Source organism: Peromyscus leucopus, chromosome 1 (assembly GCF_004664715.2).
Source record: "Peromyscus leucopus breed LL Stock chromosome 1, UCI_PerLeu_2.1, whole genome shotgun sequence".
Classification (NCBI taxonomy): domain Eukaryota; kingdom Metazoa; phylum Chordata; class Mammalia; order Rodentia; family Cricetidae; genus Peromyscus; species Peromyscus leucopus.
In genome coordinates, this window is record NC_051063.1 from 37,351,901 (window position 1) to 37,378,693 (window position 26,793).

At 40.0% G+C, this 26,793-nt stretch overlaps 1 protein-coding gene across 6 annotated transcripts in view; it reads left to right on the forward strand.

The window, feature by feature from the left end:
• Sorcs1 (sortilin related VPS10 domain containing receptor 1) overlaps window positions 1-26,793 on the forward strand; it is a 533,290-nt gene that overhangs the window by 478,969 nt on the left and 27,528 nt on the right. For all 6 annotated transcript variants that reach the window (XM_028874638.2, XM_028874643.2, XM_028874641.2 and 3 more), the window contains exons 19-23: window positions 4,110-4,296; window positions 10,767-10,900; window positions 12,156-12,279; window positions 18,987-19,099; window positions 23,752-23,883. In XM_028874638.2, the coding sequence (XP_028730471.1) occupies window positions 4,110-4,296; window positions 10,767-10,900; window positions 12,156-12,279; window positions 18,987-19,099; window positions 23,752-23,883 (690 nt within the window). The remainder of the gene's footprint in view (window positions 1-4,109; window positions 4,297-10,766; window positions 10,901-12,155; window positions 12,280-18,986; window positions 19,100-23,751; window positions 23,884-26,793) is intronic.

The window sequence follows — 26,793 nt, forward strand, 5'->3', positions numbered from 1 at the left end:
AAAGGGAACATTAGTACCAGGGATACCATAGTTATTTTTCAGAGCATTAGTACCAGGGATACCAGAGTTATTTTTCAGAGGAACACATGCTTTCATGGTGAAACTCTTTCCCATTTACCATCGTCTACTTTGGAATATCTCCTATTGACTTCCCAGCATGCTAGGATGCTTTTCAACTCATATCCAGGTTGTGTACAGAGTGATCGTTTTGAATGAAAAGTATAACCGTGTTGTTTCTCCAATAATGTTCCTTAAAAAACTTTGCTATCTTGTTATTGTTCTTAAAGAAAGATTGAAATCAGAAACTTGGCCCACCAGACCTAAAAGGATTCTTCTTTTTCTAGTTATTATATGGGTATTCATGTAGTCTCCCTTTGCATTTTCCTATTCTTATCACCTTTCTTCTTATTCTCCTTTAATCTATTCAATTTTACCATCTCCTTATGCTCCTGGACCCATGAACATTTGTCTGGGTTACATAACCTCCACATTACTTACAACTCTGAATTGTTTTTTTTCCTTCAGGTCTTAGCTCACTTCCTGTAGGAGTCCTTCCTAGAAGTTCCTAATCAGAGTAACTTTCCATCTCTCTCTATGGCACAAGCTTATGACACCATGTAGCAGTCCTTATTACTCCTATATTAGTATTTTCAATTTTGTGTGGTTATTTCATGTGCATATATATTAGTAGTGATCCATAAAGTCTTCAAAGCTCTGACTACATTTGCAATGTCATTGCAGTTATTTACTTAGCCACATTTTCCCATTTAGTATCTTACATGAGATAGATACTTTATCATATCTATATTTGATTGATTTAATGAATGAATGTGCCAGCTTGTCCAGGTAAGGGACTATCTAGTATTAAGCCTGTTATTGCCTTTGCTCTTATTACTATTATCTAAAGAGGTTGTCATATCTGCCTCATGTGGTCATTAGAGTTTAGGAAAATGAAAGAAAAGAATAGTAGCTGATGAATCCCCAAGTGATCAGTGATCATGGTCTGTTTATCCTCTATGTTGAGAGCTCCTGAAGGCTGAAACTTGGGGCCCAATATTTTCCACTGAATAGGCAAAGCTGTACCTACAGTGATTTTATCTGTTGCCTTTAACAGTAAGACATAGCACTTTGACATTCTTATCTCCTCATATAGAATTCAGGCACAAAGGCCTGCCACTACACCCAGGGTCCTTTCTGGGGACTTCCTATTTAATTGGAATATGCCATGCCATTGCTTTCAGAGTTCTCAGTAATAAAAAGCTGACCCTTATTACTAATGCACTAGTATGAACATTGAGTGACTTCTTTCACACACAGGAACAACATTATCATGAGCAGAGAATTAAGAATGTTATTAAGCCCAAAAATCATCATAATGACTAGACAAACAGAGAATGATAAGGGAGTAGTGTGTGTGTGTGTGTGTGTGTGTGTGTGTGTGTGTGTGTGTGTGTGTGTGTATTTGACTATAGCGATGTAAGGTATCATCCTCTATTGCTTTCTACCTTACTTTTGAGACTGGATCTCTTATTGGACTCAGAGTTTGCCAATTGACTAAGCAGGATTGTCAACAAACTCTGAGATCCCCTTGTCCTCCAACCCTCAGTGCTAAGGTTTAGGACATGTGGCAGTGCCTGGCTTTTGCATGCTAGGGATCCAAACTCAGGTCCTCATAGGTCCTCATGATTCCATGGAAAGCACTTTACCTATTAGCTATCTCCTCTGTCTCTTAGGAGAAGATTCTTGTAAGTGACAAGGTCCAAATGAAGTAATACTGAATAGGAGGGTCAAAGAATTATAGAATCTGGTAGTGGCAGCAGGAAAATCTTACTCTTCTGAGTTGTGTAGGTGACTACCTCCTCTTAGTAGAGGCTAAAGCACAGTTGGATGAAGATTCAATTTCTTCATGTTGTCTTACAAATGTGAACCCTGCTTGATTCCTCCTCTGTAATCCTGCCTCATACTTGTCCCTTTGTCTCCAGTGAAATTTCTCTTGCTTGTCTTAAGCCAGAAGCAACTATATCTACCTCTGATATTTACCTCAGACACTTGCTTTAAAGTCTGTATTCCTTTTTCTCACCCACACCTGTAGTTGACTCCCCCCCTCCTTTTTTTTGTTTTTTCGAGACAAGGTTTCTCTGTGTAACTTTGGAGCTTGTCCTGGAACTCACTCTGTAGCCCAGGCTGGCCTGGAACGCACAGAGATCGCCTGCCTCTGCCTCCTGAGTGCTGGGATTAAAGGTGTGCACCACCACTGCCTGGCTGTAGTTGACTTCTCAATGACTCTGAAACCTGAGAAAATGTGGAAGTAGAAATGTACTAGGAACAGAAGGAAATGATTGATAAATCCACTAGAGCTGTCCACATGACAGACACATTACCAAGATTGCTGGCATTTGTATTTATTAGATAAGGGAATTAAAGTAACCACACAATATTTGAACCTATGAATATTTGTGTAATAGATTAAGTGGAGTTTTTTGTTGATGTTGTTTTGTTTTGGTTTTTTGTTTTTCTTTTTCTTTTTCCACCCAGAAAAAGATTTCAGCCTGTGATGTTCCTGAAAGCTCTAATCACTCTGCCTGAGCACTGGCTACTATGCATGCCACACCATGCTACTGGGCATAGATTGAAGCTGTAGGTCACAGACACTCATAGGGTTTGAACTGTTTTACCTTTTTCTGTGTATTAATCCTTTAAATGTCAGCATTTTAAAGTTGGTCTTTTCAAAAGATATGATATCACATAAACCTTACTTAATCAAAAATACATTTCTAGTTCAAAGGTTTTTGGTGATTTAGTTTGTGATTTGTTTTGTGGTTTGCCTGAAACTGTGGAAAGCTATCAAAAAAGAAGGTGTTAAAGGAAGGAAGCTTGATTTTGCCAGTTTGGTCTAAGCAATGTTGTTCCTTGAATGTCTAAACCGTCATTCCAAAGGTCCTTTCTTTTTACGGAACTTTGTCTAGACTTCATCGCCTGACTACATAGGAGAAATTTAGAACAATAGATTAAAGTAAGATTTGAAGGAATATTGTGTGTCCTTTACAGCCTCATTTTAATATTTATTCAGCAGTTATTTATTCACATAGCACTGTATAAACTGCTATTTATATAGCTTTTATAGCAACCCATTGAGTTAAAATGGAAAAGTGCTGATATGCCCATTTCATAGGTTTAGTAACTAGCACAGAGGGAAGCTGAATGATTTATATGAAGTCATATAACTTGTTAATGGTGACTCAGATTCAAAGCTGAGACCTTCAATGCCTTAGCCACAGTGCTGTCTCATTTACAAAAATTAATAGGAAATCAAGAGACAATGGTTTATGATCCCCGAACTATAGCTTCCTAGTTGAGTTAACCTTCAGTAAATGATGAAACCTTTCTAGACCTCATGTTCATCTATGAAGATGATGAACATTGCCTACTCTCTCTCCAGGCTAATATTCTTTGATAGAGTAACATACTGAGATAGAAATCTATTTTCGATAAAAGAAAGCAAATGAAGCCGGGCGGTGGTGGCGGCGCACGCCTTTAATCCCAGCACTCGGGAGGCAGAGCCAGGTGGATCTCTGTGAATTCAAGGCCAGCCTGGGCTACCAAGTGAGTCCCAGGAAAGGCGCAATGCTACACAGAGAAACCCTGTCTCGAAAAACCAAAAAAAAAAAAAAAAAAAAAAAAAAAAAAAAAAAAAAAAGCAAATGAACAAAAAATTCTTAGTCTCATATCATATCAGGTGTCAGGCAAGGTATTTTTCATTCTTTCTCCAACTTGGTTAAGGAACCAGAAATAAGTAAGACAATTCATGGTTCTTGAAGACCTAGGAAGTGGTCTTCATGCCAGATAAGACTGTTAATAAAGCCTTTCAATTAACTGAATATTACAGTAACTGAAACTGGTAATCAAACACTTATCCCAAGCCTTGAAAATTTGATTGTTGGTGCCTCTTTGCCTTGGAGAGTATCTAAGCAAACTATTCAATTGTTAGAGAGACGCTAATATAGCAGACACATGCTCTCAACTGCAGGAGGAAGGCAAGTGAGCCTCAGCCCCAAGGCAAGAACAGCTAAGCACTATCTTCCTCCATTTACCACTGCCCCTTTTTGCAGGGTGATGTGCAGCGGACACTCATCCAGGTGGACTTCGGAGATGGCATTGCAGTGTCTTATGTCAACCTCAGCTCCATGGAAGATGGAATCAAGCATGTTTATCAGAATGTGGGCATTTTCCGAGTGACCGTGCAGGTGGACAACAGTCTGGGGTCTGACAGCGCCGTCCTGTACTTACATGTAACTTGTATGTTATTACTGTTGTTGACTTATGACATATCTAGAATATTGTGCCCTTTTAAAAATTCCTATGTATAGTATCCTATCTAGAGGAAGTATAGTAAATATCTTTTAAGAAGGGGAATTGAAATTAAGAGAACAACAGAAAAAAAGAAGAAAGTCAAAAAGTGTGAGAGATAAAATCTTAGATAAAACAAAATTGTTCTCAATTCACCTTCTATGTATTTTCCAGGGCTCTCAGAGATACACAATCTGCCTTTGATAGGTGCTCAAGCACTTGCTTGAAACCTATGTGTTTCCATTTTTAAGGCAGGAATGATTGAAATTAATGCAAATGCCAGGTCAGTCATTATAGTGAAGAATTCCTCTCCCATAAGATTAGGGATACCTTACCAGAAATGGTCCTTTTAGGCTTTTTCTCCTTAAAAAATGTGTTTCCAGAGTTTTGATCTATAAGTGACCTTTTATTTGAGAGAAGATGATCTAAGGGGAAAGATTATATAATGTAAAGCATTCACTATATTAGGAATCAGGTTCAAGACTCCTAAGTGCCCTCCGCCATAAAGAATTTAAAGTTGTGAGTCACAAGGTAAAATAATAACTTCTAAATTAAATTGAGTAGGTTGGTGTCATAAGAATTTGTAGGTGTGAGGTCCTAGGTCTTGCATTGTTATTACAAAAAAAATAGTTTATGCTAAAATGGAATGTGCTGTTTTGTATAAATGGCCTTTTTCAAATTTCAGGTTCAAGGGCCAAAGTGTTAAGGCTGGGACTTACTTCATGCCTCTCCCCTGCACTTGGCCCACAGAATGAAACTGAATGTAGAAAGTCCCAACAAGAACATCTTTCTGTAGTGGTTCAGTGAAAGGACGGGACTGAAGCATTTTAGGCATGACCAGCAGACTGTGTGACTGATCATGACTTCTCTGTATATCTTACACGGGTGTGAATGTGCTTTAAAGAACATGTTCCCTTCTCTGGTTCTAAATGAAGTTAGACCTGATTTCCTGTTTGCTTACCCAATCTGTCTCTTTTTGGTTACATTTTATTAAGCTCTTACTGTGTATTCCAGTCAGGCCTTTTTCTGTATATTACTTCAGTTCTAAAAACCATCCATGAGGTAGGAATGGTTAGAAACTACTTTCCTAAGTTTCACAGAGCTAAACAAATGATTTAAAGAGTCAGACTCACTCCCTCATGCTGCCAGCCTCTATAGTCAGGTGTACCCATCTCAGCTCCTGATCCCTAAGGTGAGTGTCAGTGATGAAGTTGACTTGGGTAGCCTCCATAAGCAATCCTCTCCCTTCACATATTTCCTGAAACAAAGGGAGTTTTAGGCTCATGACATAGTACATAGACCCCTATCCCTCTTACTGCCTATATAGTATCTTAAGCTTCCCAATACAACCTAAGACACAATATCCTCTACCTACTGTGCTTATGGGAATAAAAATGATGGCAGGCTTGAAATAATCTGAAAATCTTTAAAAATATACTACAAACAATATTTGTTAAGAATGGCTGTGTATCTCATCTTACCACTTCTCATAGTGAGGCTGGGATTGTTGCTGGAAGGCTATCATCCCTAGGAATTACAACTGCATTCTATGTTCCACAAATTTCACATCCATTTTCTATACTCAATTGTCAGCATGACTTTCAGTCACAGCTTCTTGTCCACATTTCCAATGATCTCCCATCTAGTCTTGTTACTCAACCTTCTTGTACCTGGTAGATGCTTAGTCATTCTCCCACTTGGCCATGTCCATGATGGTACCCACCACCTCTCCTCAGGGCCCTAGGTTTACAAGTCTTAGAGAGGAAATGTAGACTTTACCTCTATTCAAGAAATTAAAGTTTGGCAGCAGTGGTGTATGCCTTTAATCCCAGCACTTGGGAGGCAGAGCCAGGAGGATCTTTGTGAGTTCGAGGCCAGCCTGGTCTACAGAGTGAGATCCAGGACAGGCACCAAAGCTACACAGAGAAAGTGTCTCAAAAAACCAAAAAAAAAAAAAAAAAAAAAAAAAAAAAAAAAAAAAAAAGAAAAGAAATTAAAGATTGCTAAAGCCTTTACTTATAAAAGGAAGGAGATTTTTTTGTTTATATGCAATTTTTCTCATTTTATCAGAGTAGATAATTGGATAAAATAATTTGCCTTAACCTTCATGGGAGATGATTACCATGGAATGTTTATATTCTGACTTTAACTTTTTAGATTCATGTTGGTTGAGTGGTTGGGTAGGCATTCCTTATATACTGTACCACTTTCTAAGCCTGGCATTGGGACATAAGAACTATTTTATGCTAATTGTATTGAAGCTGGGTATGTTTTAAATAGTTAGCTTGCTTGCACTTGAATCCCATTCCATTAGTTTCAGCTCAGCAGTTCTCAGGCTTCTCCCCTAAAGGACCCATGTTCTGATCCATGCATGTAAACTCACTTTGCTCATCTTTTCATATACACTACAATAATGGCATAGGTAACAGAAACCCCTTATCTCAGATGCAGAAAACAATGATTGGAAAAATTGGAATTCAATATATATATATATTTTTTTACATTGACAGTCACACTCCAAGCATCTTTAGCACCAGGGTTGTCATGACTGTTTTGGGGTGCCAATGATCCTGAATATATAGGTAAAGGATGATTGGCATTGCAGATGGAACACAAAGGCACTGGGCAGTCACATTGTGGTTGCATTAGTTGCCTCCCTCAGTGCTGTGACAAAGGAAGGGAAGGTCAATTTAGATCACAATTGAAGGTGCAATACACCATTGACAGTAAGAATGCTCACATTGCATGCACATTCAGGAAACACAGTGTGACAAAAGCTTGTTCTTGTCATTTTCTTCTTGCAGTTCAGGACTGAACCCATGGAATGGTGGTTCCCACACTCAGGGTGGGTCTTTCTACCTCAGTTATCCCAACCCAGAAGCTCCCTGGTCAATTATAATTTTTGAGTGTTGATGGGCACTGGTTATTTTAGTTGCTGGTTTCCTGAAACTTTGTGGAATTTATCTAGTTTTGACCCTTGGATGATTCTAGATCCTGTCAAGTTGACAATCAGTATAGGCATCCCAGTGACTAAGGTCATATCGCTGGTTGGGTGAGTCACTCTTTCTCCCTAAGCCTAAATTCTTTCCTCTATCAAAAGATGCACATTTTACACCCAGTGATTCTATCAAGCAAAATATGTGACATTCTGCCACTTCATAAAATTTGATTTTCCCTTCACTACAGGGTAGCAGATGTATTTGGACTTAGTGAGCTATGAGTTAGCTGAGAATTAGCAGCAATTCTTAGCTGTCACACTTCTGCTCTGTTCCTGTTTCCCCTTCCTCCTAAGGCTCTCCTAGGAATTACAGTGCTTGCTTGACTAACCATTCCCCCCACTCACCAGAACAGAAAGGCGATTTAATTCCAAATCAGAGGTTTTTCAATGTGAGTTTGCAAAGGTCATCAGAAACAAATGGAGCTGATGTTTCCACTGTAGTATAGCCAGGAGTGAGCATGCAGCTCTTGCAGGATGCCAGGGTAATCTATTGAATCCTGACAGTTGGAAATTCCTTGGGGATAGTATTCACCGTATTCTGCTACTTTGCAAACTAATGAGACACTTGGTGCAGACTTTCAGGCCTTCAGCTGGATGGGACAGAAAATTTAGAGGGCATGAGGATTTCAACTCAGAAAACTGCCTCATCATGGCCATGTTTCAGGGGTGGGGATGGGGGTGGAGTGTCTGCAAATCTATAGAATGAAAAAGTAAACAATAACAGCAAAAAATGAACTGAGTGCTTTAATCCATCCTTGATCCTTATCTTTTACTCTCCCCACATAGGAGCAATGAGCCCATGTCTTTCTCACACCATCCTCTGATTTGCATGCCTTGAAAAATCATGAGACTTGCAAGTACTGACCCCGTGGTTACGTTGGCCTGGAAATGGCAGAGCAGAATCACATGATGTGTGGTTTAGTAGGTCACCTTCCCAGAATTAAATGATATTAATGTAGTGATCTGATTTCTAGACTGGATCTAGTGAATTATCAAATCTGGAAACATGATACCATAACATCCTTCAAATATACTTGCTCTATTCCTATGTACACTGAAGTCAAAGGAGTTTGGCTTTAAAGTATCCTTCTAGTTTGAATAGTGTTTACTTCTAGTGTAGTTTTTCCTTTTTTTTTTTAGCTGTTTAAACAAATAGCAATATGATATATATGCAAGATTTAATTAGACAATTGCATACCTTTAAAACATAAAAAACGTCTAAGAGGTAGGCCACAGCAATCATTAAACACACACACACACACACACACACACACACACACACACACACACACACACACAGTGTTCATTCTCACAGACATCAGCGATTTTGTGAATTCTAGAAAGTCAAATCAAAAGAAGGGAAATCCAGTTCACCCAAGAAATTCTCTTGTTTTTCAATGATAGGAAGTGATGCATCGCCACCTGCTGTCCTTTTTCTGTATCACAAGTACCTGTACAAAAAGCTGAACAGGCTTTCTTTTTCAACACATAACTGTGTCCTCAGAGCAAGGAGTTTTACTTTCTGTTCATGACACATTCTTAAATGCTGGCTGACAAGGATCAGGTGTTTTAAAACACTAAAAAGTAAACAAATGCAAGAGGCCATAGAAAATTGCAGTATGAATTTCATACCTGTACTCTCTCTCTCTCTCTCTCTCTCACACACACACACACACACACACACACACACACACACACACCGATAAAGACACATACATATCTACTCCAGGGCCTACAAAGTCAGCGTGCACTGGGTCCTCAGCACTTCTTGGATGTCTTTGGTTAGATCCCCATCCACTGTCCTTTCACTGTTGTTTTCTTGCTCTCCAGCTAGCATGGCAGGCATGTCTTCTCAGAGTGTTTCCACTGACACTGTTCTCATCCTGGAACATTCCAATTCCAAGTAGGTTCTTGGTACAATCTTTCTCTTCACTCATTGCTGCCTGATGCCATTTCCTAAGCTCTCTTTGAACACTCCATCCACAGCAGCACCTCTTTCCAACTCTGCTTTGGATGTTCACTGCCTTCTTCCTAACTTCTTCAAAACTACCTAAGTGCCACCAAGTGCCAGGTGTTCTCAGCACCTGAAACCACACCCAGTGCCCAGAAGCACTCCAAACAATTGAATGAGTGCTTGGCCACAGTTTAGTAATGAATCTACCTTATCATTGCCACAGTGACAGCAAGACATTGTCCTCATTCTGATTTTCTGACTTGAAATCAAAAACAAAACTGAATGTTTAGTTGTGACATAGAAAAAATGAAAATTCCTATTGGATGAACCTGGGATTTCTAGAATAGACTACCTAGTTCTTATTTTCCTTTTAAATTGATTCTCTCTCATTCTCTCTCTCTCTCTCTCTTTCTCTCTCTCTCTCTCTCTCTTCCCTCTGTGTGTGTGCATGCGTGTGAGTATGTGTGTGTGTGTCTTTGTGTGTGTGTACATGTCTGTGTGTGCCTGTGCAAGGTGCATTGGGAATATGCGTGTCACAGCACATGTGTAGAGGGCAGAAAACAACTTTGTGGAGTCTTCTCCCATTCCACCTTTACAAAGGTTCCAAGGAACCTAACTCAGGTCACTTGACTGGCCTCACAAGCAACTTTACTCATTGAGCTGCCTCACCAGCTGCTTGTCTTCTGGTTCATTTAGCCCAGAATAGGGGAATCAGAGTGTCCAAGAGGAAGGTCTGCTTGGTATAGGGGTCACAAGCATCTGAGAGAGGTCTGTAAACAGAAGGTCCTGGGAAGACCAAGGCATGGTCTGTTAGGAGAAAACTATGGGGTTAAGGGAGCCCAAGAGCTATGTAGTAAGTGAACACAAGAGCAAAGTGTATTGTCTGATGCCTGGAACCCATTTACATGGAACTCACTTTCCATATGTATGCAGCTCAGTTCTAGGCAAGCCTAACTCAACCCCAAATACCAGTGTGTTCTAGCCTAAGCAGATGGCTTTCTCTCAGGTGTAGACACAACCACATTTATACACATCAATATCTTTAACACCTTAAACTGTAAGAATAATTATTGAGGAGGAGTTTACAGCTTTGTGCATCCTCATCCCTAAGGGTACTTCAAGAGACCCCCGGATCCTGTTTGTTTCCAAGAATATCGCCTTGTGGGAAGAATTTATATGCCCCTGTAAAATCTTATATTTTAGCTGTTGATGTTTGGACTTCATGAGTTACTTAACTTTTGCATTTTCTGCATACATAACTTAGACCCAGTAGATGTATCAGTAAATTGAATTGTAATATGTAGTTGCTCATAACATGGACTTTTCTCCGAGTAGGGAAAGCATCAAGCACTTCCCTTGCAGGCAATGTCTGGGGGTTTCCAGGCTGACTGTGTGTCCTCTCACAGCAGGAAGGTGGAGCTGAGGAGGCTCTTCCCTCTCTATGGCCCCTCTTTCTCTGTGCCTCAGGTCCACTGGAGCATGTGCACCTGTCGCTTCCTTTTGTCACGACAAAGAACAAAGAGGTCAACGCAACTGCGGTGCTCTGGCCCAGCCAAGTGGGCACCCTCACTTACGTGTGGTGGTACGGAAACAACACGGAGGTGAGCTGCCCGTCCAGGTAGTGGACAATGACAGAGGTGTAACTTATGCTTGCTGGAGCCCAGCAGAATGAGGTGGCTTATGGCTTTGAGTCCGAGTGTAGCCTGAGCTTCCAGGCCAGCAGGTCATCTGCGGTCAAAAACCTCATCAGGTTCATCCCTTTCCTCCTCCATCTATCTTTTCTAGTTCCCTCTCCTATATCTCTACTTTCCTCTGCCATTATGTTCTCTAGATGAACCTTCCCTGCTATAACCCTTAGTGGAGACACTGGAGATATTCTTCAAAAGTTACAGTAGAAAGTCTGCAGCCGGACCTCACTACCCAGACCTTCTATCATTGATGTTAGGATGGGATTGTTATTTGTCTACAAGTTATCACTAGAAAATAGTTCTTCTGTTTGTTTTCTCCACCTTAAAAATTAAAACAAAATTTCCAACAGACTGCTGATAAGACCTCTTAGACAGGATGTTAATGCTTTCTCTACCAAATATTGTAAATCTTGACTTTAAAACTAACCAAGAAAGACAGAAAAGAAATATTTGTGTGGAATCAGTCAAGGGAGCTCAGTAGACTAATATTTATTTTTCTTATAGGACATGACTCTCTGATTGTGTTATAGCACCACTTTTCCAACTCATTTTTTTTTCTTTAGAGTCCTTAAACCATTATCCAATTAGTGCTTGTTTCCATAGCAGCAACTTCCAAGAAACTGGTGAGAGTGCTGCTAGCAGGATGACATCACTCAGGCCACTCCTATCTAATCAGAGTTCAGTTCTGTGCCCTGGACTGCTGTAGTCCAATATAATGCTCTATAAATGGTTTATCCTGTAGATGAATACCAGAAAGCTTAGAAATTCTCACTGTTTGTTGATACAGTTGAGCCTCTGGTCTTCATTTATCCAAGTGATTTCATTGGATCAAAAGTTCTGCTGGGCAGGAAATGATGAAAGCTGAGACATATGTATCCTGCCAATAGGCAAGGCCTATCACGCATATTAATTTCCCCAGTCCTGACTCAGAATGATAACAAGAGACAGGTGTTAATTTCTAGGAATGATACAGAATCCTTTAAGGTTACTTCTGCATTAGTCTTCACATGGACTTCAGCTGAGGGGGAAGCATAGACAGTTACAGAGTGGAGCAACAGGATGAATCTGTGTCCATTCAGCACAGGGGAAATGGGTGATATTTAGAGACAGAGGCTGTTTCAGCTATAATTCTGACTTTCCCTTCACTCTATGTCCTTGTTTATTTTAGCCCTTGATCACCTTGGAGGGAAGCATATCATTCAAGTTTACTTCTGAAGGAATGAATACCATCACAGTGCAGGTCTCAGCTGGGAATGCCATCCTGCAAGACACAAAGACCATAGCGGTGTATGGTGAGTGCCCATCTTTGCTGATGCACCTCTGTCCTTATCCTCAGATGTGATTGGTCCAATGATGCTATAGACTCCCCTGAATTAGAGATGGCAGTACTTGAGAGAGAGAGAGCTAGGATGGTCTTAGAGAATGCACTAGCAGAGCAGTGGCCAGGGTACATGACATTTCTGGTACACGCACGGAGAATCTTAGCTCCATCACTATGGGTAAGATAGACTGGGCCTCATCACGAATAAGGCTAACTCGTTATAATTTGGAATTTTTTTCTGCTATTTGAGTACCTAAAATCACTTGTTAAGTGCTGTTGGATGTTCTGTATGTCCTGTGGGAGCCCATTCTTGGGTTCCTCATGGCTTTACCCAGCAGGTCTGCATAGAGGATGATTAGGACCACGGGCCTGAGTGCAGGTGTCTGAGATGGTCTGTACTTGGCTGTGCTGGGGGATGGTCTGTATGTCAAGTTGCTCTGATTGGTCAATAAATAAAACCTGATTGGCCATGGCTAGGCAGGAAGTATAGGCAGGACTAACAGAGAGGAGAAAAGAAAGAACAGGAAGGCAGAAGGAGTCACTGCCACCCTGACATGCAGCATGTAAAGATGCCTGTAAGCCACGAGCTGCGTGGCAGCGTATAGATTTGTGGAAATGGGTTAATTTAACCTATAAGAACAGTTAGCAAGAAGCCTGCCACGGCCATACAGTTTGTAAGCAATATAAGTCTCTGTGTTTACTTGGTTGGGTCTGAGCGGCTGTGGGAATGGCGGGTGACAAAGATTTGTCCTGACTGTGGTGGGCAAGGCAGGAAAACTTTAGCTACAGTTAGGAAATGGCTAATTGAGAGAGATTTTGTTTTTAAATTCCATTTTAAGAAAACCTTTCTATTATCCAAAACTTTTAAACTTCTTTCAGAAATCTGTACTTGAAACAACAAAAAGAAAAACTTATGACACTATCAATAACAGTAAACCTTCTACTAGACTAAAAGCATTAGAGATTTTACAATAATCAGAGGCCAGGCATGGGCTGGATCAGTTGGAGAAATAAACACAGAGTACAGTTTTGTGATCAGCTGGAGAAACTAATACATTCCAAGTATTAGATGAGATAAAATTTACTAAAATGGAAAGGTCGAATTATTGCTTAAAATGAGATTAAAAACAGTTTTTTACAGCTTGATCCACTTTGGTAATATTTTTCTATATAAAAAGCTAATCAGTTGGATATGAACTAAGTGTTAACAGCAGATAGTAAAAACATAAATGTTTATTATTAATATGAATGTAGTACATATGTATCATGGGAAATTAAAATTTAAAAAACAATATTTTAAGACTAGATACAAAATATATTTGCTGGAGAAGAAGAAATAATGCAAAATGAGAGAGAACTTCGGCTTTTTTTTTTTTTTTCAAATATCAATTTAAACCAGTTCTGGAATCAATTGATTCCAATAATATAATGTAGGTCTAGATTTTCCTTTGGGGCATACAGCTCTTTCTTTCACTTCCTTGTTGTTCCTACATGACCTTCAAAACCAGAGAGCAATTTGTAAGAAACTTTGAACGTCAAAAGATGAAAAAGCCTAAGGATGTTGTTCTAGAAACAGCTTGCTCTGTGTTAGATCTCATAGTTTTGCCTCTCCCACCTCTTCAAAGAGGTTTGGACAGCTTAGACAGCAAGAGGAAATAATCCTAGATATGAGGGATTCCCAACTAGAGGGCTACAGCATGACCATACCCAGTGGGGAGAGCTGTTGATTCACCTGTACCTATCTCCTTTCTATGTGCTTGGGGTGCATTAAATCTTTACAGAAACCCTAGCATAAGGGAAGTGACTGTGATATTTGTACGTTTCCCCCACTGGTAATGGTTGGAATTAGGCCTCCACCCCAGCTCATCTCAGCCCTGGCCGATGGTCTGACATTCCTCTCTGTATTAGTTTATTTTCTGTTTCTGTGCCCAAATACCCTGGAAATATCCTGGCTCACAGTCCATTGTGGCAGGTAAGATATGGCAGCAGGTGGGGAAGTTGCCTGATAATATCACATTCACATTCAGGAAGCAGAGCAGGAAGCAACAGACATGAGGTCAGACTAGAAGAGCCTCAAAACCCACAGACAGTGGTGCATTTCGTCCAGTGAGGTTTCACCTTCTAAAGCAGTGGTTCGCAAACTGTGGGTCGCATCAAATGACCTGTTCACAGTGGTCACCTAAGACCATCGGAGAGCACAAATGTTGACATTATGATTCATAACAGTAGCAAAATTACGGTTATAAATTAGTAACAAAAATAATTTTATGGTTGGGGGTCACCACAACATGAGGAACTGTATTAAAGGGTCATAACATTAGGAAGGTTGAGAACCACTGTTCTAAAGGTTTCATAACCTGTACAAACAGTGCTACCAGTTGAGGACCAAGTGTTCAAAAATGTAAACATGAGCAGGACATTTCATATTCAAATCATAAGACCATAAATAACTTGCCTCATATCCTTACCCATGGATGCTCTTCTCCTCCTAGATGATGGATCCCTCTCCCTCCTGTGTGGGAGCCCGTTTTCAGGTTCCTTGTGGCTTTACCCAGCAGGTCTGCATAGAGAGGATGATTGGACCACGGGCCTGAGTGCAGGTGTCTGAGATGGTCTGCACTTGACTGTGCTAGGGGCGGGGAGGTGTTTTGCTCTACCCTTTGGCATTTCTATAAATGCCTTAGGGCAGAGACAATCAGGGCCCATTGAAATAGGTTCTCTCAAGGCTATCCTGTATTTTCTATGTGTTTATCTCTGCACTCTAAATCCTTCCATCAAATATTTCCTGCTGCTTGCACTCAAGAAAACTCTGGGGGAACTGTGGGGTTGGTGGGTAAACGTCCCACACTCCTAGATGCCACAAGTTGTCCCTTTTGTCAGGTATGTGGATGACCTTCCTATTAGAATCTTGGAGAGACTCTTAAACCTAGAAGGTTTCTGTGTTGTTCTTATCCAAACCATCGTTTACTGCTGGGAAATTGTGGACAGACATGGGAAATTGCTGGCTTAAAATCATTCTGCTACTCTGTGACAGTTACATTAATAGCAATGGTGTCAGTGACACAGGCTAACATTGATGCAGCCTCTTCTAATCACCAGCATCTGTCCCCAGCACTGGAGATATGAACTGCCTTATTAAATCCTGTGAACAGACTTGAGAGAAAAAGTCTATAATTATCCCCGCTTTACAAATGAGAAAACATGGCATAAGTATAATGAACAAACACAGCCTAAGAATTCTATCTAGAAGGGCAATTTCCATACCAGAGTACCCTTCTTATGGTTTGGCCCCCACTCTCAGTCTCTTTGAAGGCATCTTCTAAAGGTAGTCACCCTGCGTACAGTGGGTGGGGGTCATCTCCCTCTTCATTAAAAGCATTAGTAGAGCAAATGGCCTGCACTAACTATCCTTCATTCATTTTCAGTCAGACAAGTTATCCAAGGAGTCATATACATGGTTTGAAATGTTTTGTTTGTTTGTTTGTTTGGGCAGTACTAGGTGTAGCTAGAGTTTTTCTCTCCAGCTCCTGCCAGGCCCACAGTCAGGACAAAACTCTCTCACCCGCCAGTCCCCAACCAAGTAAACACACAGAGACTTATATTGCTTACAAACTGTATGGCCGCAGCAGGCTACTTGTTATCTAGTTCTTCTATCTTAAATTAACCCATTTCTATAAATCTATACCTTGCCATGTGGCTCGTGGCTTACCGGCAACTTCACATGCTGCTTGTCATGGTGGCAGCTGGCAGTGTCTCTCTGTCTCAGCCTTCCTCTTCCCAGAATTCTCCACTCTCTTTGTCCTGCCTATACTTTCTGCCTGGCTACTGGCCAATCAGCATTTTATTTATACAGAGTGATATCCACAGCAACTGGAACTGAACCTAGAGTGTCACACTTGTGTGGCAAGTGTTATATCACTGAGCAATAGCATTTGCCCAGTGATTTGAAACCTCTAATACATTGTGACTTCTTAAATAAAGATTATACTGGCCAGAGATAAACAGGCAGCCTTGAACTCAACTGAGAAAAAAGGAAGAATGGGTTTTTTAATCCTGGAGTTAGCTGGCAGAGAGTATTAGAAAGCCTTGGGGCATCTGTGGGGTCATTAGTGTGGTTAAGCTCTCTGAAGCAACTACAGTCACCTAGAGAATTTAGTCTCCACCTTCCTACAGAGGTAGGAAGAGGGCAGCTCTGTCTTTTTTGGTTACGGTTGTATTTTAAGGGACTATCTTCCCCATGGTCCTAGGGAAACATGTTTCTAAGTTATTCAAGATTTACTTCTTAAAATGACAGAGACAGAATCAACAGCTGCAAGTTTTCTAGACTGAATATCCTAAGAGGCCAGTAGCTACACCCAGAGGATATCTGCACAGAACTTAGCAAAACAGAGGGAAAGTAGAGACCATCATGTCAAACAGCGGGAGGCAGTCTATTGAGGCATGATGGAAGAAAGCTGGTCTACCCAAGGCCACCAAACAGACTGAAAGGAAGGTCCTCTGCCTTGTGTTGTTTCCCTTCAAATGCTCAGGCGCACAGGTCTGCCTTACAAATGGTATGTGTATCCAATTCATCTGCTTTAACAGCTTCAAAAAAAACCTGCCATTTAATTGGCATTTTATTTTTTCTATCCCTCCTTCATGCATTTGAATACTTAGGAAGAACATTTCTAAGCCATTCTACCCTCACCTCTCATGCTGGTTTGTGTGTTAAGTGATAATGAGGAAGTTACACCATTTGTGTCCCTTCACAAGGCTAGATACCTTTCCTTATAGCTGAAGTCACTGCCCTGTGGTGAGAGGTGAGGAGAAAGTGAGAATGACATAAACCTCTGACTTCAGAGTAAAGTTATAACTCAGAGGGTGACTCTTTAATGCTGTCATTTGTCACACAGCAAATTCATATTGTTGTAATTATTCACCACCAGAAATAAATTAGTGATGTTCACGCGGATGACCAGTGACTCACAAATAGTCAGGCTTTGAAAAACATAACTTTGGAACAAAGCCACTGTCATAAATACACATTTTATTATGTAAGAGTTTTCAAAGCATGTGTTTGAAAGCTCGTTAGCATTGTTAGGAAATGCACAAGTGGGCTTTTATGCTTCCTGGATGTATAATTCGCATCACTGGTGTCACTTAGCCCCCAATGAGGCACAAGGACATGCTTGAAACAAGAACTGATTATCAAAAAAGTAAATGCATAATAAAACCTTCATGGAAATGGAATCATTTACACATTGAATACACATCCACAAATTACACGGCCCATGCATGGTCTTTCAAAGCCTACAGTTGCTAAATACAATCCCAGGGCCAAGAGCACAAAGCCTCTATCCTAATTGATATATATTATATCAACAAATATAAATAAAACAAGAAATATCAGATGATGGTATCAATTTAAAAGAGAGTGGGATGATCTCTGTGTTTGGTGGTCAGATCAACCTTTCTAATGTGAGATTGAGGGAAATAGCCAGGTATGCTGTGATGTGGGGCAAGTAGAAACATCACCTACAGAAAGTGGGTGACATGATGGAGAAGCCATGGGATGGACAGAACCCAGGAGTACAAGATGTGCACACAGGAAAGCCCTGCAGGACATGAGGTAGCTGAGGTAGGCTACATATATTATGTCATGTGGGATGAAAAAGACTGGGGTAAGAAAATGCATATATTCTAAGTGCAGTGTGGAGCACTAGCAGATTGGGGAGAGAGTAATGTGTTCTGCATGTTCTATGTGCCAAGCACTGTGAGGTAGGGGTATTGAAGATATAAAAATACACCCTGACACTGTGTTCTCAAGCTTGCACTAGCCTGGGGTCTTAGCTTCACTTTCTGGGTACAGATGTCAGCTAATGACACAGTGTCATGGAGTACTAAAGCTGACCCTTTCTTGGAACACAGAGCTTCCTCTACCAGCTGAATCTTGTCCTGCATGCCTTGGTCTAAATGTTCTCCACGTCTCCTCTGAACCTCTCCCTAGTTCCTCCCAGAAAATTCTTCTAGTAAGGTCACTGTTACTTGAATCACCATTCCACTTCCTGGAAGATCAAAACTAACTCAGGAACTACAGAGAAAACTAAAATATCCCTGATGTTAGGAACAACATGAAATGCTATCCTATGAAACTTATGAGTAACATCCCAACAGTAGAATAATTATGTTAATAAATATAAGTATGTAATATCCTAATTACTATGCTTTCATAAAATGATAAAAGCATATGTTCAATACAGTAGTATCATTTAAAAACTGAAATTGCAACATCAGTGATAAGGAAAGAATGGTCAGTCAAGAAAAACTAAATAGTTTTAGAATATTTTTGTGGGTAGGTACTGGAAAGAGTGGGCATTCTTGTTAGAGGAACAGCGTATTCATGTGTTCTGGCATCATAATATTGCCATGTATCCATGGCCCTTGGATTATTTAATGTCCAAGATTTCAAAGCCTAAAGCTGAGGAATAACGGGCAAAGGCTACACAGCTAAGTGTGGGCCAGAGTCCCTGGTTTCAGTTTAGCAAAGGAAGAGTTAGAGAGTAACAGGGACAGGATAGTAGGTTCCTTTCGAGAAGGATCACTATGGTGAGTGTGAAAGACTTTGTAGGAGGAACATTATTTTGACTGCTTTGTGGTGCTATTTACCTTGTAGTAAGGGACTTACTGTTATATCCACAGAGGAATTCCGGTCTCTTCGCTTGGCCTTTTCTCCAAACTTGGATGACTACAACCCTGACATCCCCGAATGGAGGAGGGACATCAGCAGAGTCATCAAAAAGTCTCTGGTGGAAGTGAGTACAAGCATTGCCTTCTCCCCATCAGACAGAGTCATTCCCTGACCTTGAATGGCTTCATGGAGAACAGACCCCTTGCAAAGGAAGGAGAAGACAGAGCTGGAGCCCAAAGCAGATATCAGTTTGGTATCTTAATATTTGTGAACCATTTATGTATGCCTGTCTTCATTATTGGGTAAGTGCAGCCCTCAGAAACATATGGCCCTTGCCTCCTGTGAAGCTAATTCTTCTTCAAGAAGGACATGGGCATCTGTGAGAGTTATGAAGCTGAGTTCGGAATTTGGTAAATTTTTCATTAGCAAATGAAAAATCAATGACTGTGTAACCAAGGGGAACCCTGGTTAAGTGTCTTCAAGGGTGAATGTAATGAATAAAAGAAGCCCAGGCTCCGGATCTACATCTGTCAGCGTAGAGTTTCAAGAGCACATGATACAGGACACCTACCCACATTTCAGTGTCTTAATTCTTTTAAAGACATTTCTTTTCCTTCCCAAGAGAAGGTGATTAGTATCCTCCTTTTGTAGACAAAGCAACTGAGATAACTCCTCCAGACTCTCATGAATAATAGGTGACAAACTCCAAAACTGAACTGAATTTCCTGTTTCTCATGTCTGGGGTCTTACAATGAAACACAGCCTCTAATCTTCCTAAGCTTTCTGGAAGAGTAGCAAGGTGATGAGAATTATTCCTCAGTGGGCACAGGGTCGCTGAAGACTGGAGCAGACATCTTTCTTAAACACTCCTTCTCCCATCTGCTTCACTGCATCAGTGGGTTAAAGAGTGAAGCATCTGCTCCTGGGAAATCAGAAATATCCCCACAGTGTGTTTGCATTAGTTAGTATTTGCTGATAAACACAGCTGATAGAATTGATATATTTAAAGGAGATTTATTAGGGTGGCTTATAGGCTGTGGTCCAGCTAGTCCAACAATGGATATCTCCCAACAGAAAGACCCAAAATCTGACAGTTTTTCAGTCCATGAGACTGGATATCTCAACTGTTCTTCAATATACCTTGGGATCCCAAAAAAACTAGGTTCTAATACCAGTGAAGGAATGCCTTAGCAGCAGGCTAAATTAACTTGCCAGTAAGAGTAATGGCTAGCAGGCAAAAAGCAAAAGCATCCTTCTTTCATGTCTGTTTTTATAGGCTGCTACCAAAGGTATGCCCCAGATTTAGTGTGGGTCTTCTGACCTTAACTGATCCAGATTTAGGTCAGATCTTCTCAGGTTAAAGTGCTCAAACTTAGAGTGATTCTTCCCATCTCAAATGATCCAATCAAGAAAAATCCCTCCAGGTCTACCCAGCTGCCTGGGTTTTAGTTAATTGCAGATGTAGGTAAGTTGACAACCAAGATAAGCCATCATGTGTTCCTAGCACAATAGGAAATATCAATATATCATTTGTATATATTCTTTTCTGCTCCCCAAACATGCTGGAGCTTGATGCAAAGTGGAGATGCAGTGAGGACACTAAGATAACCTCTGAGTAGAAAGGCAATTGCATGTGCTGCCTCTTAGTGTCCACCTTCTCACCTGTGCCTTTACTGGCAAATATTTAACACTGAAAATACCTCAGTTTTCTTGATGCTTCATATTTTTAGCTACATTTAGTAGCAAAAAGAAACTGATATTTATTTTATGCTCATTTCTACTTTATAGGTGAGTAAGTTCAGCAAGGAGGCAAAAACCATGTAATTAAAAGTCAGGGTTTGAAGTCAGACCCTCAGAGTTAGATTCTGAACTCTATGTAGTGCTACCGTATTCTCGTCTTTGTCTTTTTTCAATAGAAAACAAGGATAAAGGGAGTATTTGAGTGGAGAAGGGGAAAGTTTGGGTACCTCTGAGTAACTGTCATTTCACCTCTGTTTGCATTGCTCTTAGCATCTACCACATTAATGGTTCCATATCCTAGCCACCAGAAGGCTCAGTTGATAGATGACTGGTCTGACAGAACTCAGGATTACTGTCTTTGGAGTTGCCTGTCACCAGGACCACAACTGATTTATTTCTTCTGATATCCAAGAAGATAGGTTATCCCCTTCAATGATCCCTTTCCCAGACTCTTACATAATTCTCTTATAATTTTCTAAGCACCTTGGTTCCTCAGAAACTGTGATTACCCCCAGTAATTCATCAACAAGGAACTAACTCAGCAAAGCCGAGATTTCTGACTCTTATTTCTATCCACACCAACTTTCTATGGATCAGAAATTGTGGACATCTACATTACAACTAGCTTCCCAGTGGTCTAGAAACACTGTTCATTAATATTTCCAGTTTGCTGTATATAATAGGCACCTGGATGTAGAATAATTGTGTTGGATCAACATCTCCCAGGATAGGGTGATGGTGATCTAGAGACAAGGAATAATTAATGCTGTTCAGTTTTCCCAAGACACAACTGTTCTGTTTTCTTGTCCCAATTGTTACTTCCCCCATCTTTGAGATCAGTAATTACACTTGGCCACTTCATTAAGTCCTAAGGGACCTCATTAATTGTGCTGTTCCAACAAGAAGGACAACTTGAGTCATCTTGTTCACAGTTTATTATGTTGCTATGTGACAGAGTCTTATATAAAATTGGTTATTATTTCTTCTTCAGATCGGCTTTTGATATGGGCATAGCATAATGGAATCTTTAAATGAATTTCTATCAATAGATAATTTTTGAATATGAAGGATGCTTTGAACTTAATCTCAGAGTTTGAAAGTTAGTAGGCATATACAATATGCTGTCAGCTGTAATCAGTTATATTGTGGCATCAGGATAAAGGAATCAGAGAAGACAGATTATATTTATATGCTTCATAGCTATGTCAAAGCTCACAGCATTACCACCAAGCCTTTCCCAGATGATTTTTATCCTCTGCTTGACCTTGTTGCAGTTACTGTGTGCCCTGGGTCCTGGATACCTAGATACCTATTCTTAGCTGGAATAGGTATCTTAGCTGGAGTTGTGTTGTGGGCTGCATTGTTCTGATACTCCTCAGAGTAGGTCATGTTGAGTAAATGTGAGTCTATAGAGTCAGTTTGAGACATCTCTGAAGAGCCAGTCTATCTCCTTATGAGACCTCTTGAGACTCGATTGGGTCCTCATGACAGCCCAGCTCCCTCAGCCCATACCTGCTCCACTTCCTTCTAGATTGCTGACTAGTCATTGAGTCATCTTCCTGAGTATCACAACCTGTAGTGTATCTTCACCTGAAAAGTGGGGCATAATCATGCTTCAAGGATTTACAGTGAAAAGCTGCATATAACATTGCTAAGTTAGCACATCTTCTGGGCAAATCAAAAAGCACTAGTATATTGGATTTACTGCCAATTTGGAAAAAGCAGTTAAGAAATAATCACTACAGTTGGAAATCATGAAAAAATGTTCTAAAATACATAGCCCTTTTGATGACTTATAGGAGATATGTAGAAACATACCAGCAAAATATATAAGAAAGATATTCAAAGAAGCATTGTAGGCATGTACAAATACACCTACAGGAAAAGCTAAAATGTAGAAAAATTGTTCAGGATTCCATTTGGCTAGAGCAATAAAAGCCCATGTAAGCTGTAGGTAATTGGTTTGAAAAGGAAGAGTGGAACCACTTTATACAACTCCTTGTGCATATGCTTAAATCAGTAGCACTGGGATTGATTGCAAGCACTTTAAACAGAATAACATGACTGAAGTTGGACTATGGCAGGAGTAATGGAACAGAAGAGCCTGCCTCTTTGAGATGAGGATACCATTGCAGTACTCCAGGGTGGTGACCTGAACAGCTGACTTGAGATCATCAACAGTAGATGGATATCCACAAGAAGGAACGAAAAGATCATTCATTCAGAAGGCGACAGGTTAAATTCTTACATGTAGCAGGAGAAAAAGAGGAAAGCATATGTCAGAAATGAATGGGTGATGGTTCCAAGCTAACATAACTGAAAAAAAAAAGCCTACTTTGAGCCACAGAAATGTAGAATGAAGATATAGGAGTAATAATTACAAGTTATTTTTAATATGATTATTAAAATCCGAGTGAAGTAAAAACATAGTATTTTGAGTGGCCACAAAGGGAAAAGCGAATTCTATAACTATCTTGGGAATGCACTCAGAGTGAACCCTAAGCTATCAGTATGAGAGCAAATGATTAAACAAGGAAGAAACTCTTGAATGCTATTTGAATGTTTTATCTTTATGTTAATTTATATGAGTATGTATTAATTATATATATAAAACGGGCTTCATTGTGACATTTTTATTTCATATATATATGTAATGTATACTGATCAATTTCATCCCCTTTTGGCATTTGGATTTCAGCAGAAGTGCTTCATGTAATCAGAGTCACTAGGTAGAAAGTCAGCTATTACTCTTAAAATTTTTCTACTTAAAGAAATATAAGTATAGGCATAAACAACTAAGAAGACAGTCACTCTGATGGATCTCAGATTGAGCCGAATCAAACATTCTGCTCTGAACCTAACTGATGACCCAAGGATGCCCTTTCTATCCACTGCTGCCTGCGGTACCCAAGGGTCTGCTCCTAAGCCATCGCTTTTCACATTTCAGTATGGCTTCTGTCTGTATTAGTGCCTAATACCTGCCTCTTTGTCCTCATTCTTCGTAGGACTCACACAGTCTCTTTGTGTCTCCCACAGGCCACAGGGATTCCCAGCCAGCACATCCTGGTGGCAGTGTTGCCTGGCTTACCCACCACTGCTGAGCTCTTCATTTTGCCCTATCAAGATGCAACCAGAGAAAACAAAAGGTCACCAGAGGACCTGGAACAAGTGAGTTGCCCAGAAGACATTTTCAACTTCTCCCTGCAATTTCTCCCACAATCTGAGAGCAAGTGACTTGTTTGAAAGCCATGCCACTTAGAATTCAGGGAGGTCTACATTATGGTGAAGAGATGACAGGTTTACTGAGATCTACGCTAATTTCATAGTTTTGTCCCTAATATTCATGGATCTATCAGACAAATGAAGAAATCAGACAATAAATTAGTATCAGTAATTTAGTTAAAATCACAGCATTCCCATAGGTATTTTTGTTGATTAAAGAAATAATAAAAGAAAGCACTTGGCCAATATAGTAGATGCTCATTAAATGTAACAATTATATTTAATGATTGTTTTATAATAGAAAACAATGTGGAAATAAGAAAACTTAGTTCTTTAGATTATGAAATAGACTGGGATATTGAAAGACATTTTTGGAACAAAGAATGTTGATAGTGAGATAGTAAAATGATTAATGAATTGACTTTCACAAAGTTGAGAATCAAATAAAGACAATAAGAAAATGGAAGAATATATAGTAACAATGTGGCTAGTATCAGTTATGAGGGTTTATAGTGAAAGAGGTACTTCTATAATTTCATTGAAAAGCAAGCTACAAAGCTAGAGGTCAAAACATTGATTAAGGAAATTGATTATATTTTAGCCTGTCCAGAATTGTAGTCAAAGTAAACCCAACGTTCATATAAAACTCATGAGAAATTAGTGACTTAGTTATGGAGAGCATTATTATCCTGATTGAAAAATGCAATGATGAAATTACCTTATAAGGCCAGGATATGTATTGAGACTCCACAAAATAGGCTGCCTACAAGTAACCTGTAGTTTTTATTCTAGGTAAGGTCTGTTGATTCTTTTCTCAATCACTTAAATAACTGAGAAAATGGTAGGAGTGAGCTTAAACTGAATGGTGTTGTAAAATAAATTAAAAAAAAAAACATTTAATTTAAAGGTCCAGAGATCCAGTTCAGAGAGAGATAAATTCAGAACCAATCCAGAATGTCATCAAGCTGTTTCTTTTCTCTCTCCTTCTCCTTTTCTTATGACCACATAGAAGCTGCTGCAAGAATAGAGCCAGTACATAAGAAAGCAAGGATGGCTATGCAACACCGGCTTCTGTTTAGCCTGAGGCTGACCCCACTGTAAACACTGCATCTGTCCTCCAATGGCACCACCAGGAGTCCTAGGTTTGCAGTTGTCATGGGTCAAGTGTAGGTCAAGTGAACAGGCATCTCTTAATCCTTGCAGTCATATAGATAGAGTACCACTGCTAAAATTTCAGATGTTTTTGCCCCATTGCAGATTAGAGGGTTTAGATTAGTCTTTCCCAAACTCTAAATAAACATGAAAGCAGAAGACAAGAGTCTTCATTGAAAAATGTGAAGGAGGAAGGAACATTGGGAAAGCTAAAACAGCTTCCAACGTAATAACATATGCAGACATTTTAGACAAATACAAAAGATACAAGCAACAAAAATGAACCCACTATGTGAGAGCTGACTCAGCAATGCCGCTGATTTTAGCCACTCTCTTCATGCTCTGGTCCCCTCCTTCTAGACATTGTACCGAATGCCCTGTAGGATAAGAGCATGGATCCTGTCCAGTGGTTCCTGAAGAGTGGGAGGGAAAAACCACAGTGAAGTATCCCTGGCTCTCTTCCCTGAGCCTCTTCTGAGAGGATGCCCCAGGGAACAGAAAAAGCTTGTTGAATGGAACTATCTTGTCTGTGAAATAAATTGAGAATCCTTCATGGAGAGCAGCACTTGACCCTTTATCAGGATGCCACCACTAGGTTAATCAAGTGCCCTCTGTCTGGGAGAGCTCCACCAGCCTTGCTTTCAGATACCCAGAGAGAGTGAAAAGGCTCTCTTGCCCTTAGTGGCCTCATCAAGAAGAGCATATCATGCTATCCTAAAACCAGCTGCTCAAGTGAGCAAGCTTTGCCCTCTGGGCCCTTTATCCCATGCTTCTCTCTGAGTCTTCTGGGATGGCAGGTGTGGATCTGCCACTCCTGGAAGGAAGAGAGACCACCATGCTCTGAGGAGGCTGTGATGACTTACTGGAGAGAGAGGGTGCTTATACTTGTAGTCTTTCAAACTCCTTAAATGACACTATGGGAAGAACATACCAGCTGGTTATCTAAAACCGAATGCTCAACCCTGAAAATATATTTACAAATGACAACATATGGACTGAGCAGGTCATATTTAGAAACATAGATGTATATATGTAAACATATATAACAATGAAAAAAAAACATAAATTCAGAAGAGAGCTAAGAGATTTATATGAGAAGATTTACAGGCACGAAAGGAAAAAGGAGAAATATTACACTTGTATTATAATCTCAAAAATAAAATTAAATTGAAAGGTATTTAGAAGAAACAAAAGGGACAGTGGAAAAATACCAAACACAAATAATACATTTTCTGCTTAATCTGTGTTACTCCTTACAGATACAGATTGCAAATTTTGAGGGCAGAAAAATGAAAGACATCTTCGAAAATAGATTAAACATGGGGATTTGAGTTATAAAGATAATATTATATTAACTAGGAAGGTCATTAAAATAGGAAAGCTGTAATCAATATAAGGCTAATAAGAGGTAAACCAAAGGTATATGGCTAAAGGACAGAGAAGCTTAAAGCTGGCAATGAACCATCCAAAGAAAGAATGGAACTAGGTGAAGAAGCCTCAACTTGAATTTAGAATTTGGCTCCACAGCGGCGCACGCCTTTAATTCCAGCACTCGGGAGGCAGAGGCAGGTGGATCTCTGTGAGTTCGAGGCCAGCCTGGTCTCCAAAGCGAGTTCCAGGAAAGGCGCAAAGCTACACAGAGAAACCCTGTCTCGAAAAACCAAAAAAAAAAAAAAAAAAAAAAAAAAAAACCTTACTTAATTA